General features: G+C 42.0%; 2 protein-coding genes and 1 non-coding gene across 3 annotated transcripts; 2 read left to right on the forward strand and 1 right to left on the reverse strand.

Moving 5' to 3' along the window:
- Positions 1-954: 954 nt before the first annotated feature.
- LOC135484975 (ribonuclease H2 subunit C-like) lies at positions 955-3,951 on the forward strand. Its single transcript, XM_064766695.1, has 4 exons — positions 955-1,131; positions 1,736-1,807; positions 2,435-2,598; positions 3,385-3,951. The coding sequence occupies exons 1-4, from the start codon at positions 990-992 to the stop codon at positions 3,436-3,438; spliced, it is 432 nt and encodes a 143-aa protein (XP_064622765.1). The 5' UTR covers positions 955-989; the 3' UTR covers positions 3,439-3,951.
- A 3,959-nt stretch (positions 3,952-7,910) lies between these two features.
- Positions 7,911-15,188, forward strand: LOC135485697 (lysosomal proton-coupled steroid conjugate and bile acid symporter SLC46A3-like). The gene is made up of 5 exons (XM_064768085.1): positions 7,911-7,999; positions 10,307-11,443; positions 12,099-12,182; positions 12,942-13,098; positions 14,110-15,188. Exons 1-5 carry the CDS (start codon positions 7,993-7,995, stop codon positions 14,159-14,161), a joined length of 1,437 nt encoding a protein of 478 aa, XP_064624155.1. The 5' UTR covers positions 7,911-7,992; the 3' UTR covers positions 14,162-15,188.
- An 88-nt stretch (positions 15,189-15,276) lies between these two features.
- Positions 15,277-15,349, reverse strand: Trnav-uac (transfer RNA valine (anticodon UAC)). Its single transcript has one exon. It is a non-coding gene; the product is annotated as a tRNA-Val (tRNA).
- Positions 15,350-18,574: the final 3,225 nt, after the last annotated feature.

Here is an 18,574-nt window from a genome sequence, read left to right on the forward strand (position 1 = left end):
TTATGCAGCAGTAGGGAACCACGTTGGTACCCACGCCGAAGTGGTTGAAAATATGCTTAAGAACCTAGGGAAGGAATATCGAGATGCCATCAAGACACAGCAGGCTTCAGGGGCTGCAACAGATGATATGCACCCTGGTTTAAAACTCAAGGACTCTCGTGAATTATTTGAACTTTTTGACTCTTTCCATCGACTTTATTATCCGAAAGTTCTCTGCTCTTCTATTATGTCTTAGGGCAACAACTTGAAACATAGGAATCGCAAACATGGCTGCCTTTGTAACTCTGAGAATTGACCTCTCACAGGTGTTAACCTCCAGGAGGTTAACACCTGATGTACACGATCTGTAATGCATTTTCTTAACACTTGGCCACTTCCTCAGATTAAGGGAACACCTGAGCGATCAAAGTGTTCCCTAGGTGTCTACCAAGTGTTAACTTAGTGTCAACTCGGTGTTAAGAAAGTGTTAACTAGGAGTCAAGTGAGGAGGTCAAATCTCGGGGTTTTGGAACACTTTCTTAACACCTGGTGTTAACACTTAGTAAACTCTGAGATTTGACCTCACCCATTGTCACGGCATTGTCACAGCAGGCCATGTCCTTTACCATTTTTCTATTCAGTCAGTAGACCGCGCCCCGTTTTCGCACAATTCTCTCTGTAATATTGAACGTCTTTTACCCTCAAATTTATCAGTGATCTATCTACCCTAAGATAGATTTGACAACATTTATTCTGGATCCTAAAATGCGCTTGAAAGAGACATAGTCACAATCGACAATATTCTTGTCTCTGTCCTCGGCCAAAGGTAGCAGTTCACATTGTTTGTCACTAGACGTCGCCCAACTGTCATTTTTCTTACACTCGATTTAATTGGTCAATTTTGACGCAAAAATTCCCCTCAACTAATCAAAATTGCTGTTACATGTAGATGTATATATCTGTTGAAGCCGGCGCTAAACTTTGCATTCTGCTATTTTTGTAATGTTGCAATGTCTATTACTTTAGATACGGCTTCCTGTGCCAAGGCACAAACTGATGCAGATGTTCATTTGATGCCTTGTGAAATAGAACACGATGGTGAAGCCAACGTTGATGATTACTTACTGCCAACAGTTAAAGATGATGGAAATGGTGTGTGCCAAAATGAGAAAAATTACAAGTAGGGACAGCCTGACAGTGACAGGGTGTGCCAAAAAAATGCCATGTCATAAAATTTTTCATTGCCATTCATCGAATCTGTTGATGTTTTCCAACCATCCCAGTTACATACATTATCACCACGGTGTATAATGGTAACGGCCTATGTGGTTTGTTAAAATTTTCAATTTGTAATTGATTGAATTAAAAAATTTCCAATCTATTCTAGTACCCTAGGCCTATGCGGTAATAATTGTAAACACTAGGACACCATTTTCTTCCGACCCGGCTCTTCATTTTTCGTCAGTACGCCTGCAGTAAACATTTTTCAATGCTCCCTTGCGAGTGATAAGCTATCGTGTTGTATATGCATCACAACATACGTGTACTGTAAAGTGTAACAATAACATCCCAAAGGCAAAAGTGTACGAATCTTTACCTTGTAGAAGAAAATTGACATAAGCAAAATATGTTTTTAGCGGACGAGCAAAGACTGGCGGTAATTACATGACGCCGATAATGATATGATGATGACATGGTCCATGGTCCATGGACCATTTCATGTTCCATGTTGTCATTGTTCACCATCTTCTTTCAGGCTACCTTACAGCTGCATTCCGAGGCCGACCCTTGAAGGGTGAAAAGTATATATTACCAGAAGGATACACTGGTAAGATCATTAAACAGCAAACGAAGGATTTTTGTCAAATGCAATCGTGATCAAAGGTTGCAGTGATATGAATAGTTTGTTTGTGCAGGGCATTAGTATGAAAATGAATCGTCAAGTGACTTCTGTTAAAGGCCTATGCCGTTTGTTAAAAATTTGGAATTTGAATACTTTCAATTGCGTAAATACATATTGAACATAATTTTCAGCATAGCCTTTGTGTAGACATATATGGAAATACTATAAATACCAATTTTCAACAAATTTGTATTCACAATAACTGCACTACGGCATTGTGTATTAGTATTAGTGGATTTCCATTTAACTGGACCACAAGCAATTACGAACGGTGTACCCCTTAATTAAGCATTATAATTCTATACAAATTATTAATTTGCCAATATTTTTATTTGAACTGGTACAAATTCTTGGATGACAAATAATTTTCTTAGGCAATGATTCACATATCAAAAAATGTCAATTCTAATAAGTTGTTGGTGGTGATGTGTCACTTGTCAGTTGATGTTAACTAATGCAATGCCAACGATAAATGGAATGAAAATGTTGTTTCACTTCAGAAATCCTGCCGTTATATCTCTGTTTTTAATCAGATTTCTTTTTATCGTTCAGGTATCATGACTCATGAACCCCGTCGGCCATTTGTGGAAGATGAAGAAAGGACATTCAAAATCAGCCACCAGTTTAATGAGTTTATGTATTGGAATCTGGATATTCCACCAAATGCAGATGATAAACTTAGGAAAGCAATGGCGTGGATTGATGTGGCTAAAGCTGTAAGTAATAATTAACCTGCAACGTTATACAGTAGAACCTCTCTATTAATGACACCCTCGGGACGGACAAGTGCTGTCCTTAATACAGAGGTGTCCTGATTAGAGAGGTCAAATTGAATGGAAACAACCAGTTTGGGACCAAAACTAGTGTCCTTAATAGAGAAGGTGTTCTTAATAGAGAAGGTCTCCTTGATAGAGAAGGTGTCCTTAATAGAGAAGGTCTCCTTAATAGAGAAGGTCTCCTTAATAGAGAGGTGTCCGCTAAGGGAGGTTCTACTATATTTCCACTCTTTACACATGGCTGATATGTATTTTAGTAGTCGGGTCATCGACAAATCACGCGGAAATTGTAACTACATGATTGTACGATTGCAAGTAGAGCAGTGGGCCTACGGTTGAGCGTCGGCCTTGTGATTGGGAGGTCCCGGGTTCAGTACCCTGCCGGTGCCACTTTGTAACTCTCAACTGGCCTGAAATGTCCTTGCGTGCGCTGGGTAGGCTGGGTTATGATGTTAGTCATTGTAAATTGTTTGAGACAGTAGATGATGAAGTGAAAAGCGCTATATAAAAACTCACTATCGATAAATATTATTCTAATTACCGGTACATGATTGTACGGTCCACTGTTTTTACTGATAACAGGATTTTGTTCAGTGGCTCTTACTCACACAGATAGATGATCTGCTTAGATATTTTCCCTGACATTTCAGTCCAAAGTGGCAAGGGGCTGTCATGATCTGCATGGGTATTCTCATAATATTCCACCTCTTCGATATTCTTTTCCAGATTCATCGACCAGTAGATGAGATAGGTAGTCAGAAAAGCTTGACAGGAAAATGAGAACCTTGGCTCAAAATCGATGGATAGTAAAAATCATTTTTGTGCTTGTTATAGAGGACAGTGATGGACCATGCATGTTTCATCTTGCGGTGCTAGTTCATTCATTCAGTGTTGACAAAGGCATCCCTTGCTTTTTGCAAGTGCCTGCCCTGAACCTCTTGACTACCGCGACTGCTATAGCGGTGGTAATCAAATACACGCTTTTACTGCCGACCGCTTGAGCAGTCACTATAATAGACCTTTCTGTGTATTGTTTAGTATGATCTGGCTCAGCTCTACAGGTGTATAGTGACGCAGGCATGGCATCTGCTACCCACCAACTTGTCCTAAGTCATATAGATGGTGCTGCGGTGGCGGTGAAGACGGAGGTTTTGCCAGATGCACGTGGCTGCACAATGATACCAAAAAGACCCCGGTATTGAGCAGTTCGAACGGCCCGGTAGTCAAGGGATTAATATCTACTCTTCGATGAGTTCCAGGTGGGCAAAATTTGGATGTAATTATGCTTAAAATAAAAATTTTTGTATGAAATTGCTTGTTTTTGTCTGTTTTCTCAATCGATGTCTCCATTCATGCTGGCAACTATCATTGCACTTCATTGTCACAAGACTTGGCTTTGCAATACGGGACCATTAGTGCTGGCAACTATCATTGCACTTCACTGTCACAAGACTTGGCTTTGCAATACGGGACCATAAGTGCTGGCTACTTTTATTGCGCTCAATGTCACAAGACTTGGCTTTGCAATACGGGACCATAAGTGCTGGCAACTATCATTGCACTTCAGTGTCACAAGACTTGGCTTTGCAATACGGGACCATTAGTGCTGGCAACTGTCATTGCACTTCAGTGTCACAAGACTTGGCTTTGCAATACGGGACCATTAGTGCTGGCAACTATCATTGCACTTCACTGTCACAAGAATCTGCTTTGCAATACGGGACCATAAGTGCTGGCTACTTTTATTGCGCTCACTGTCACAAGACTTGGCTTTGCAATACGGGACCATTAGTGCTGGCAACTTTTATTGCGCTCACTGTCACAAGACTTGGCTTTGCAATACGGGACCATTAGTGCTGGCAACTGTCATTGCACTTCAGTGTCACAAGACTTGGCTTTGCAATACGGGACCATTAGTGCTGGCAACTATCATTGCACTTCACTGTCACAAGAATCTGCTTTGCAATACGGGACCATAAGTGCTGGCTACTATCGTTGCACTTCACTGTCACAAGAATCTGCTTTGCAATACGGGACCATAAGTGCTGGCTACTTTTATTGCGCTCACTGTCACAAGACTTGGCTTTGCAATACGGGACCATTAGTGCTGGCAACTTTTATTGAACTTCACTTCACAAGACTGCTTTGCAATATGGGACCATTGACAACAACCCGCGTGCTGCAGGACTGTCCTCTGCACAAAGCCCACAGACAAGAAATCTGGCCAAATGGTGTCAACATGCAGGATCAACTGTATGGAGACTGTGGGGAATTGCGGAGGGCAGCTGAGTTAGATTACATCCGACGAACATGATTGACTGTATGAGGTGAACACGAAGAAGACTGCCACAAGACAGAAATATCTTTAAACAGTGTAAACTGGAAAATTATAGTTCGCAGTTGTGTGAAATGACATATTGGTAGTTTTAATTCAGATTTAGAAAACTAAGTAACTAGTAATTTCAATAAGATTTAGTTTTCGTGGTGTCTCTTTTATCAAATTTTGCCTGTTGGCAAAAACAAAAAATTAAAACGTACTGAGGATTTCCAAGTTTATAGTAGACAGACGCCCCTTAATTAAGGTAAAACCAGCTATGAACATAAAATCCCCAGTGAGTGGCCAATAAGTTATGATGGTTGTGACGGAAGTCTCCAGTAAAGGACGAATCTGTTGTAATGGTTTTGTGACATTAGTATCTCAAGTAAAAGCCAATCGGTGATGATGGTCGTGAGAAAAAGATCTCTGTTTAAGGCGAACCAGTGGTAATGGTTTATGACAGAAGTGTCTCCAGTAAAGGTGGGTCAATTATGATGGCTGTGACAGAAGTGTCTCCAGTAAAGGTTGGTCAATTATGATGGCTGTGACAGTTGTGTCTTCAGTAAAGGCCGATTTAGTTGCAATGGTTGTGACAGAGGTTTCTCTAGTAATGGAAAATAGATTGTGATGGTTGTGAGAGAAGTATCTCCAGTGAAGGTTGATCCGTTGTGATGGTTGTGACAGCAGTATCTCTAGGAAAGACCAATCAGTTGTGATGGTTGTGACAGAAGTATCTCCAGTGAAGGTTGATCAGTTGTGATGGTTGTGACAGAAGTATCACAGGACTGACTAATCAGTTGTGATGGTTGTGACAGAAGTATCACAGGAAAGACCAATCAGTTGTGAAGGTTGTGACAGATGTATCCCAGTAAAGACCAATCAGTTGTGAAGGTTGTGACAGAAGTGTCTCCAGTGAAGGTTGATCAGTTGTGATGGTTGTGACAGAAGTATCTCCAGTGAAGGTTGATCAGTTGTGATGGTTGTGACAGAAGTATCTCCAGTGAAGGTTGATCAGTTGTGATGGTTGTGACAGTTGTATCCCAGTAAAGACCAATCAGTTGTAATTGCTATGACAGAGGTCTCTCTAGTAAAGGCCAATAGATTGTGAAGGTTGTGACAGAAGTATCCCAGTAAAGGCAAATCAATTGTGAAGGTTGCGACAAAAGTATCACAGGAAAGACCAATCAGTTGTGATGGTTGTGACAGAAGTGTCTCCAGTGAAGGTTGATCAGTTGTGATGGTTGTGACAGAAGTATCTCCAGGAAAGACCAATCAGTTGTGAAGGTTGTGACAGAAGTATCTCCAGTGAAGGTTGATCCGTTGTGATGATTGTGACAGAAGTATCTCTAGGAAAGACCAATCAGTTGTGATGGTTGTGAGAGAAGTATCTCCAGTGAAGGTTGATCAGTTGTGATGGTTGTGACAGAAGTATCTCCAGTGAAGGTTGATCAGTTGTGATGGTTGTGACAGAAGTATCTCCAGGAAAGACCAATCAGTTGTGAAGGTTGTGACAGAAGTATCTCCAGTGAAGGTTGATCAGTTCTGATGGTTGTGACAGAAGTATCTCCAGGAAAGACCAATCAGTTGTGAAGGTTGTGACAGAAGTATCTCCAATGAAGGTCGATGCGTTGTGATGGTCGTGACAGAAGTATCTCTAGGAAAGACCAATCAGTTGTGATGGTTGTGAGAGAAGTATCTCCAGTGAAGGTTGATCAGTTGTGATGGTTGTGACAGAAGTATCTCCAGGAAAGACCAATCAGTTGTGATGGTTGTGACAGAAGTATCTCCAGGAAAGACCAATCAGTTGTGAAGGTTGTGACAGAAGTATCTCCAGCGAAGGTTGATCCGTTGTGATGGTTGTGACAGAAGTATCTCCAGTGAAGGTTGATCAGTTGTGAAGGTTGTGACAGAAGTATCTCCAGTGAAGGTTGATCAGTTGTGATAGTTGTGACAGAAGTATCTCCAGTGAAGGTTGATCAGTTGTGATGGTTGTGACAGAAGTATCCCAGTAAAGACCAATCAGTTGTGAAGGTTGTGACAGAAGTGTCTCCAGTGAAGGTTGGTCAGTTGTGATGGTTGTGACAGAAGTATCTCCAGTAAAAACCAATCAGTTGCAATGGCTATGACAGAGGTCTCTCTAGTAAAGGCCAATAGATTGTGATGGTTGTGAATGAAGTCTCTGCAGTAAAGGCCAATCAAGCGTGATGGTTGTGAATGAAGTCTCTCAGTGAACGCCAATCAGTTGTGACGGTTGTGCCAGAAGTATCTCCAGTAAAGGCCGATGAGTTGTGATGATTGTTAATGCATTGTCTCCAGTAAAGGCCAATAGATTGTGATGGTTGTGAATGAAGTCTCTCCAGTAAAGGCCAATCAGTTGTGATGATTGTTAATGTATTGTCTCCAGTAGAGGCCAATCAATGGTGATGGTTGTGCCAGAAGTATCGTCAGTAAAGGCCAATCGGTTGTGATGATTGTGAATGAAGTCTCTCCAGTAAAGGCCAGTCAAGTTTGTTAAATCCTATTGAGAGATACGAATGTCGCTCAACTTTCATACAATATTGTCAAAGCACGTCAAGAACACTTATTGGAATAGTAATATCTGGTTGTCTCGGGATGAAGTGTGTGCTTTTTCTACATCAAGAGCTTTATTTCGGGTCCCCCAGTGTGTGGAATAAAAAAAGTACTCAAAAATTTCGCTTTTGGTTTCTGTTTCTGTAGAATACTCGGCAGTCCGTCTGTCATGCCGAGTCGCCAGATTACCATCCTGTGAGATACAGGTTTTTGATACTCCTACATCCTTTACGAAATATCGAGGCGGAGTATATTTAAAACCACTGATTACGTCAGGATGCCAGAATACTGGCGATATAGCGCGTAAGCCATTTTAAAAAGCGCGCCAAAACTCCCACCGCTAACCAACAGCGCGGCACTACTTTAATGGCGCGATTCGTGTGTGGATATTTTCATCGCAATTTTCTGTCGACTTTGAAGGGTTTATGAATTTTTGAAGCCTTGACATGACAGGTAAGATGGGGACACTAAGATAAGATGATGTTTTGGCTAAAATAGAGGCGGGTCAGAATGGGAAAATGATTGGGATTTTAGCTGTGACTTGGAAGCCGATAACTCCAATGCTGTCACTGCGCTGCATCACTATATATCCATTCAAGAAGCCCTGTGCTATGGCGAGCCCTATTTGAAAGTGAAAGTAGGCAAATGATCGGGTGCGGTGCTCCTTTGGTACAGCCTGGTCGTCACTAAATGGGTTACCTGCTGTCACTATACTGGTGATTTCATTAAAAATTTCTAGGCCAGTTTTTGTTGATAATAAGAGTGAAAAAACTGAGGAAGAATTCTATCAATAGACAGAAAAAGGTTTTTCTATACTCATCATGTGAAAATTGCAAAATTACAGTGAAGGGTAGTAGTGAAAATGCTACCTCAAGTTGAGTAGCCTATACATTTAATTTTTAGAAATATCTGACCCAGATATGAAGATCCATACATTGTACGGCGGTTATCAGGACCTAGGGTTAATGGGGCATCGTTGCGATCTCGGAGCTTAAACTCTGTACACACTGACAACATTTTGGGAAACATGTTGGCCAACATGTTGTCCAGGTGCGATGTTATCGAAAATGTTGGCAGTGTGTACAGTTCGGAAACATTCGGAAACATTCGGTAACATGTTGGCCAAATGTTGCTCAAATGTTGTCGAAATAATACAAAATCAATTTTGTTGCCGAGTGTTGTCGAGTTTTATCCAATCAGAAATAGGCCACAAATCACATGATCTACCTGAAGCCATGTGATGTAGTCAAAATAGCAGCCTCCAGTAAGGAATGGTTATTGAGTGAAGTGGAACAACTTATCGCAGTATGGGAAAGTTGTGCCTGTTTATGGGATGACAGTAGACAGGAGACAGTGGTAGGCCCCATGCTGGTCTTTCATATATATCCATGGTCTTGTCCACACTCTTTTCTCATCTTTACGTCTTCTTTGCCGTCTTTCAATCAGGATACGTAAAATTATGGCAGAGCCCCCGACAATACATCTTCTTCTTTTCGAATCTTCCATTGTTTATGAATTTCCGTCCAAAATCCTCATTTTCTCAGAAACATTCGATAACAAGTTGCCCAACATGTTGTCGAATGTTGTCATGTGTATACAGGGCCAAATTTTTGTTGCCCAGGTGTGTTGCCGAGATGTTTCCGAAAATGTTACCGAAAATGTTGTCCGTGTGTACAAAGCTTAGCCTACATCAGTGCTATACATGTTTCCCGAAATTGTGACTCGCTCTACCAAAACTAGGCGCTTGTCGCATCTGAACTTGACAGGTTGATACGGACTTGTTGTTCATTTCCCTATTGTAGACCTTTTGTGAAATCTATTACAAACTAATTTGGTTACATTTCACCAAAGGTCTACAATAGGGAAATGAACAACAAGTCCGTATCAACCTGTCAAGTTCAGATGCGACAAGCGCCTAGTTTTGGTAGAGCGGGTCACAATTGGTGGCTTGCATTGGAACTAACTTTTTCCCCCTTGTCCGTCATTAATGGCATTCAAGTGTGTCGGTCAACCATGACTATCTCCATTGTCCCTCCACCATAAGGCCTAGTTTCCCCTTATGACATCACTATTTCGGACACTCAGCGCCCCATTTCTGGAAAGGTGTATAATGGGGCAAGTCTCGTCTCATGTCATCATAAAATGGAGCAGAGTTTCCTTCAGAACGTTTTAATGAGAATTACTAAGTACACTGTATGCTTCTATAATGAATGAGTAAGTGGGATTATGATTATCATCACTAACCCTGCCGTTTGCCAGCTCCGTCCGTTTGATTCAAAGGCTATAGGTCATCTTCCTGGTGTGAAAGTAAATTTTGTCCACCTGGAGTAATACTCCGATTCTATTGTTCCAGATATTTTCAGGGATTTATTGCCAGATGCGTCCATTTTCTGATCCTTGTCTGATTTAAAAGCTACAGGTCATCGTCCTGGTGTGAAAGTAAATTTAGTCTACCCTGCAGGAGTATTAGTCCTATTATATTGTTCAAGAGATTTTCAGGGATTTATTGCCAGATGAACAGCAGAACAATGATAATCCTACAATAGAATCGTTTACTTCCTGGCCCCCACATGGGAACTTCAGATACCTGTCATATCAGCTTTTCTCGGCATGCAAAAATTTGCCATTATATTGTTACATAAAAAGATTCCGTGGTGTTAGATAACAATTTCCTTTAATCCCAAACCCGTTTTTGAGGACAATGTCACAACCCGAATGCTAGGAAGTTTCGTATTAAACGGTTTATAAATTCTATTGCAGAGTGCCATGAAGAAGCGGTCCTTGTCGATCATCTGCTGAAAATGAAGGGACGACGAGTCAAGGCGCGATGCAAGAGGGCGGTGATAGTTGAACCGGTATTGTTTATGTACGCATTGGCTCTCTCCGGCAGCGCACCAGTTATTGAGCAGTATCTCTACGCAAGGTTCAAGCTTCAGTATCCAATTTTAAACGGAACCATTGATAGCAACGAAACGACTCCTTGCATGTCGGTGAACCATTCAGATCCCTATTTTATTGCAACCCAAGCCGTCCAAGAGGAGACATCGCAATGGATGATGTATTTGCAAGTCACGTGCTCTGTAATTTCCATATTCACTACCCTAGTATACGGACCATACTCGGACGTGGCTGGGAGACGTATCATCATGATTTTACCAAGTGCTGCTGCAGTTATAAAGTTCACATTCAATGCCTTTGTAATATATTTTAATCTACCAGTCTGGTGTTTACTATTTGGTCAAGTCCTAGAGGGCCTGTGTGGAGGTTTTGAGACCATGATTATGATTGTGCTCGCCTATATTGCAGACCAGACGACTAAGGACACGCGAGGCATGAGGATGACAATTGCACAATCTATGTTAGCATTCGCCATGGCGACATCTCAACTCGGCTTGGGATATTTCATAAAAGCAACAGGTTTTCTCTATCCTTACATAACCTTATGTGCCATCTTAGTGGTTAATCTAGTCTACGTTATATTCCTAGTGCCAGAAACTATTGGCGCGGATCGTAGCATTCGGTACAGGATCACAGACTTTAGCATAGTCAGGTCGTTAGGAGCAACAATCCGCGCTTTCACGGAAAGTGAGGACAGACGAAACGTGAAAGTCGGGTTGTTGTTGATCATATCTGTCTTCTGTTCCATTCCCTTGATCAGTCGTGCCACCATGATTGTACTCTTTACTATGAATATACCGTTTTGCTGGGGCCCAGATAAAATTGGTGTCTTCGCCGCAGCCAGCAACGCTGCTGTCCAACTTGGAGGCATAGCTAGCCTGAAGTTCTTCAAGCTATGCCGTCTTTCTGAAATGTGGATTGCCGCCATTGGTACCCTCTCAATTATGGCCAGTTCTCTCACGAATGCATTTGCAGAGACAGATCTAATGATGTACATGGGTAAGTCACGTCCTTCCTTCTCCAAACATGTTACATATTTTGCTGTAAAATTCACCCCATTCATATAATTTCCCTTCGTTCTGCATACATGTGGTTCCCGGCGGGTTTCCCCTTAATGTATCAAAATTTTGAGTTGAGAGCTGAGCGTCTCCATACGCTGGTCCCATTTTCCCATACCTACTTCATCCTCCTTTTCTCTGCGTTTTCCCGTCCCCCGTTCTCCACAAATGCCCACACCATCCATGTTTATGTTACCCGTTCCCCGTTGCCCATGCATCTCCCGTCCCTTCTTCTACATAATAACAATGTCCCCGTCTACCGTTGTTAATTACATTTTGCTACCTGTCTTTCTCCATACGTTGTCTGGTCCCCCGAAGCCTACACATTTTACCTCCCTTACACCTTCTGCGCTTTCCCTGGTGTCCCCGCAACGGATGTCCACCTATATTCCCTCACTCCTTCCATATATACATGCTTCTGCCCTCCGATATCCATACGTCTCCCCTTTGGTCTCATTTTCCACTTGTTGACCCTTTTCAGTGTTTTCTTGTCACACCCTCCTTCTCCAGACGCCTCCTCTAGACATGTCTACATCCATAATTCTGCATGTATGAAAACGTCTGAGGCCTGTATTTCTATTTTGATATATTTTCAGTGGTGATTGCGAGTGTTTTCATTGCACTCCCAATCCCGATGTGCAAAAGTATGATCTCCAGGCTAGTCACTGTCGACGAACAAGGTTTGTATCAAACTACAATGTACATAATTTACACGTACATGTATATCTTTCATTCCCATATCTATAATCTCGGGTGTAACATCTTAAATATCCTGGGATCGAGAGTCACGGGTTACGAGATAGATTCTGGCCTAAAGACACGAAGGTCGAAGAAAAGCTGTGGGGAACACAGCCGGACCTTCGGGCGACAAGCCGCTTCATCTCCGCCACAGGACTGAGGTTATAGTTTTACTTAGGCAGGTTGAACGCTGAAGAAGAAGAAGAAGAAGAAGAGTCACGGGGACAGCATGTTCTACATGTACATGTACATGTAGATTGGCGCTTTTAATCATTGAGGTATTGAATGTCATGTGTGTCTATCAACGATACCTTAATCCGTAGTTATACAATAGGAAAGGAAACATTTTCCCGGGGGGGGGGGGGGGCTACACCGTGTTCAACCCTTTTAGTACAACGAAGACCCGAGCCGCCGAGTATTTAGCGATAGCACTGACTTCTGGTGAAAGTCAGTCTTGTCTGCTTGTTGAAGACGAAGACGTGAATGTTGCTACTCTACGCAACCAGACCACTCGAGGTTCTCCAAATCTATCCATAGATTTAAAGCGATGCTACAGGCAGGTCAGATTAAGGTAAACGAAGTTGTTGATAGGGGTTTCTTCCATCTCACAATAAAAATCAAAACTATTCACGCTCGTATGAGAAATTGCTTCTACAAATGTACTTTATTGTAAATTGTTTTCTTTTTCGTGCGTCTTGCAGGTACTATGGGAGCCGGTGTGGCCAGCGTCGAAGCCTTGAACAACATCGTCAGTTCCATTGTAATGAACCTCATCTATCAGAAAACACTCTTTTTCATGACTGGGTTCATATTCGTTGTTGGTGCCATATCAGGCTTCGCTGGTCTTATCATCATTTTGTAAGTATCTGTATACAGTGTTGGTCAGAGATAACATCACTGCCTATACGCGCAACATTTGCGTCAGCTGCACTCTCGGCAACTGTCATGCTCAAATGCGTATTCTTCACATTAAAGGGCCGATTTTCACGAGACTCGGTGCGGATGGGTCTGGTGGTGCCACCTTCTTGTGTAAATGCTTACCAGTGTTTGTCTGTTCTGGTCCAAAACGTGGACCATATCTGTGACTCGCTCTACCAAAACAAGGCGCTTGTCGCATCTGAACTTGACAGGTTGATACGGACTTGTTGTTCATTTCCCTATTGTTGACCTTTTGTGAAATCTATTACAAACTGATTTGGTCACATTCAACAAAAGGTCTACAATAGGGAAATGAACAACAAGTCCGTATCAACCTGTCAAGTTCAGATGCGACAAGCGCCTAGTTTTGGTAGAGCGGGTCACAATTCTGATGTGAATTCACTGCAGTCCGGTTCCCTCATCTGGTTCGATGAAGGCCGGTCGGGAGTTTTCGCCAATCCCCCGAAACGCCAACGTGAACGCCAATTTCATTGTTTGACTCCTGATAACGAAGTCGAACAATGGGATAGGCGTTCACGTGGACGTTTCGAGGGATTGGCGAAAACTCCCTCTGGCCTCGCTACGTTACGTCGCCTTCAACGAAGCTATTGCTTCTGACGCGTTTGTGGATCGTTTTCTGTCAATGGCCATTACTATTGATGCCCATAAGTGTAACCTATATTTTTTTGTATAGACAGGGTTTATACAGTACTTGTCATAAGTATCATTTCTCACTACGCACCACTTTCGCATGTCAGTAGTTGCTATAATGCGTTGAGCTGTGGCTTGTTTTGATGCGGGCAGAAAAAAGAGAAAACATGTATATGGAGAAGGAAAGAGGAAAACGGTACAACTGTAACAACAATACTTTTTCTCTATTAAAGCCATCCACGTCAATGTTGTGATTAATAATTATCCAGAATCCTTATATTTTTATATATTTATTTTCAGGTTCTACATTGCATTCATAGCCATCCAAAATCGTCAGAAACGCCTTGTATAGTCTGAATAACGATTGTTCATTCTCAAAGCAGCTAGATGGGTATATTCTCTCTTCCATCCACCGTTAGGTCCCGTGCGGCACATGCTAGTTTTGATGTTCGATTCAACAGATCGATCGATTAGCGATCAGTCACAGTCCCCATATCGCAAAACGCACACAAAACAAACATAACCCTAGACACATATATCACAAAAGAAGCTATATCTGTAATATTTTTCAACTGTGTGCCTCACTTAATTCGTGGACTCCCTGGGCAGTCCATTGCGTCAACCAAATTGGACTGCCTCAAATAGCGCAGCTTTCACGTCGTGCTATTTAAACCCCTGGCGAACTTTTGGGAAGGATATGACATAACCATGTGGGTGAAATAGACAGGGTAATAAAAGAAAATTTCTCCATTCACGACCATTAGACTAAACGTTTGACCTGGAAGGTGTGTTTTCATTGTATTGTCATACACCAATACGCAATGACATTAAACCTTAAAATATCACCAAATGATCTACTTCACCAATTCAATTCATGCATAACATAAACAATTGTTGCGTAAAATTCCGTATGCAGAAGAAGCTGTGCTTAAAAAATAAACAAAATATACAAAACAAAGTTTCCGCCCGGTTTCGAAACGGACCTTCTGCGTGTTAGGCAGATGTGATAACCACTACACCACGGAAACCGTTGATGCCGTTGTAAGGGCCGGGAAAATCATTGTATCTGTACATCAGGTTGGTGTGTATCGGAGCAAAATAATCGTTGAGGCCAACAAGAGAAGAGGCACATCCTGTAACCCGTTTAGAGTCATGGTGGACAAATGAAATTAATCGCAACATCACCATGATATTAATTATGTACTTCATGTAGTTTGTGACATAACCATGTGGGTGAAATAGACAGGGTAATAAAGACAAATTGCCATTCGCGACCAGTAGACTAAACGTGTGTTTTCATTGTGTTGTCATACAAAAAGCACCATTATACGGAATGATATTTTAATCAAAATATCACCAAATGATGCACTGATTCACTTGATGAAAAATATAAACATTTGATGCGACTCAAATATTCCATGTGCTGAAGAGGATGTGCTTAAAAGATACATTAAGTATACAAAACGCAGTTTCCGCCCGGTTTCGAACCGGGGACCTTCTGCGTGTAAGGCAGATGTGATAACCACTACACCACGGAAACCGTTCACGTTGACGTTGGGGTCGGCAAGACTATGATATCTGTAGGGCCTATGCATCGGGTCTGATCGATCGATGGTTATGGTTTCTTCACACACCTGTGATGTGCACCACAAAACGTGAAGTTGGTAAAACAAAACGACGAAGTTATGGGGCTGCGCAGGAGACTAGGGACATGTACGGAAGAAGGGAAAGAAGAATGAACGGAGAGGGAAGGGAATAAGAATAAAGATGGGAAGGGGAGGGAAGTAAACAAATGTCAATTCCCTATTGATGTTCACATTCTCTTCTTATACATGTTCCCGTCCCTCCTACGCCATACATGTCCTCTATTCTCGTGCAATCGCTTCCTATGCAAGTTCCCGTCCTATTATGTTCAGAGTTTCTCTTATTAATGTTCCCATCCTTGGTACAATTCGTCTGAAATTGCCCAGGTTGATATGGAGGAGCGCAAGCCCGAAAGAGGAGAGGCATGTCCTGTCACTCGTTTACAGTCTGGCGGACAAATATATTTAAGAAATCACAACAATATCATTATAATCATTATGTATATGCTTCATGTAATTTGTGACATAACCATGTGGGTGAAATAGACAGGGTAATAAAAGAAAATTTCTCCATTCACGACCAGTAGACTAAACGAACGATCGGGAAGGTGTGTTTTCATACGGAATGAGATATTAAACAAAATATCACCAAATGATGTACTTCACCGATTCGCTTCATGAAAAACATAAACAATTGTTGCGATTCAAAAATTCTGTGTGCTGCAGAAGATGTGCTTAAAAATATATTAAAAAATATACAAAATAAAGTTTCCGCCCGGTTTCGAACCTTCTGCGTGTGAGGCAGATGTGATAACCACTACAACACGGAAACCGTTGATGCCGTTTGAGGGGCCGTGAAAGTCATTGTATCTGTAAATCAGGTTGGTGTGCATCGGGGCTGATCGATCCACATGGTTCTGGTATCTTCACACACCTGTCGTGTCTGCCACGAAACGTGGATTTGGTGAAACAAAACGACGTAGATACAGGGCTGCCCAGGAGACTAGGGACATGTATGGAAGAAGGGAAAGAAGAATGAACGGAGAGGGAAGGGAATAAGAATGATGATGGGAAGGGCAGGAAACACATTTCAATTCCCTACTGATGTTCACATCTCTCCTCATGCAAGTTCCCGTCCTATTATGTTCAGAGCTTCTCTTCTTATGCCATCCTGAGATGCAGGTTTTCGATGCTCCTACATCGTATCGAGAGGCGGAGTATATTTAAAACCACCCATTACGTCAGGATGCTCTTATGCATGTTTCTATCCTTGGTCCAATTTGTCTGAAATTGCCCAGGTTGATATGGAGAAGCCCGAAAGTGGAGAGGCTGCGCGTGGTGTCACTCGTTTAGAGACTGGTGGACAAATATATTAAAGAAATCACAACAATATCAATATCATAATCATGTATTATGCTTCATGTAAGGTTGTGGTACATATGTATACCCATGTGGGTGAAAGAGACAGGTAATAAAAGAAATATTTCATCTACGGCCCGCGTACACCAAGCGATTGACCAGGAAGGTGTGTGTTTGATAGTTGTCATACAAACTGCACCAGTATTATACAGGTAATATCCCCAGAGGATGTGCGCCACGAATCGCGTAGTACTAGGTGAAACAAAATAATCGTTGAGGCCAACAAGAGAAGAGGCACATCCTGTAGCCCGTTTAGAGTCTAGTGGACAAATGAAATTAATCACAACATCACAATGATATTAATTATGTACTTCATGTAGTTTGTGATATATTCTAAAAGGCCTTAGTCACAGTATATCATTGTTTCTAATACAAAATACATTACGCCTCGTTTTGATCGGAGCGGTCTTGGTATCGTAACCAATGACCGCCTGGGTAGGTATAAAATTCTGAATTTTAGCAGACGAATTATTTTCACCAAGAAGCAACGACTCAGCCCCACAAAACAATGTCAAGAACACGAGATTTTGAAGTATTCCCCGATATATTGGGATTTGTGAAGTAGGGAGGATACCCGAGGACTCTTTCGAGGTCGTCAGTCAGGATTCAGAAGAGGTCAAAGACGAGGAAATGGTAGAAATCGAGCTAGCAGACTGGGAATTCCCTTGCTGCGTGACGTCATCTTCACAAGCAACAATATGGCGGAGTTCCGGACACCAGGCTGGATCATTCATTGACGAAAACGGAACATATATACCTTTCAAATCGTATTTAATTTGTTTAATTTTGAAACCTTTTAGAATAGAAATTAATACCTCGCTGTCGGTCATTGGTTGTATAATCAAGACCGCTCGGGTAGACCTCAAATTACGTCCAAAACCCTCGGCGAAGCGCCTCGGGTTTTGGACTGCATTTTCGGTCTACCCGAGCGGTCTTGATTATACAACCAATGACCGCCAGCTCGGTATTAATTCCTTAAACCTTACATGAAGCATAATACATGATTATGATATTGATATGCAGTGGAACCCCGGTTGGCGACCACCTCAGTAACGCGACCACCCCGCTAACGCGACCACGATTCTCCGGTCCCGAATGGTTTCCTCTCTAATTACCATTAAGAGACCCCCGCTAAGACGACCACCCCGGTACCCCGACCGCGACCACTGGCTTGGCCGGTCCCAAACTGAAAATCAACCCCGCTAACCCGACCACCAGGCCTAATTGCCGTAATCGGTCGCGACCGCGGCATAGTAATTAGCACCTCGCTGCCAAGCTTTGTTGAGACGGGGACAATGGCCATGGGAATACATATGAAAACAAAAAATACAATGTGATTTTGCAGGTATGATCAATTGTATAAGTGTAAATGAATAAATAAACTTTCCTTTTCTAACGTTTTCATTTTCATGGTTTGTTTTCATTACTGATCCAGTTCAGTACCAGACATGCGCACTCAGCAGCAGCAAAATCATGTGATTTGCGTGATTTGCATATGAACTTATAATAAACGGCGGGTAGTTTGAAGACCACACTTATGACAATAACAAGCTTGCGAGACGTTTGAATGTTTTATGATATGGAGAACTTGGTTGATTTACTACAGTATCATTTTATATTTCTTTAAATATTTTGACTGAAAATAGATTTGATTAAAACTGTAGCATTACTCAACTCATCATTCACGTGGAATCATACGACAAGTTTACTTCAATCGTCACAAACAGTCGGGTACATGGAGGATGATTCACCAAATTGCCCGC

Source organism: Lineus longissimus, chromosome 3 (assembly GCF_910592395.1).
Source record: "Lineus longissimus chromosome 3, tnLinLong1.2, whole genome shotgun sequence".
Lineage (NCBI taxonomy): Eukaryota > Metazoa > Nemertea > Pilidiophora > Heteronemertea > Lineidae > Lineus > Lineus longissimus.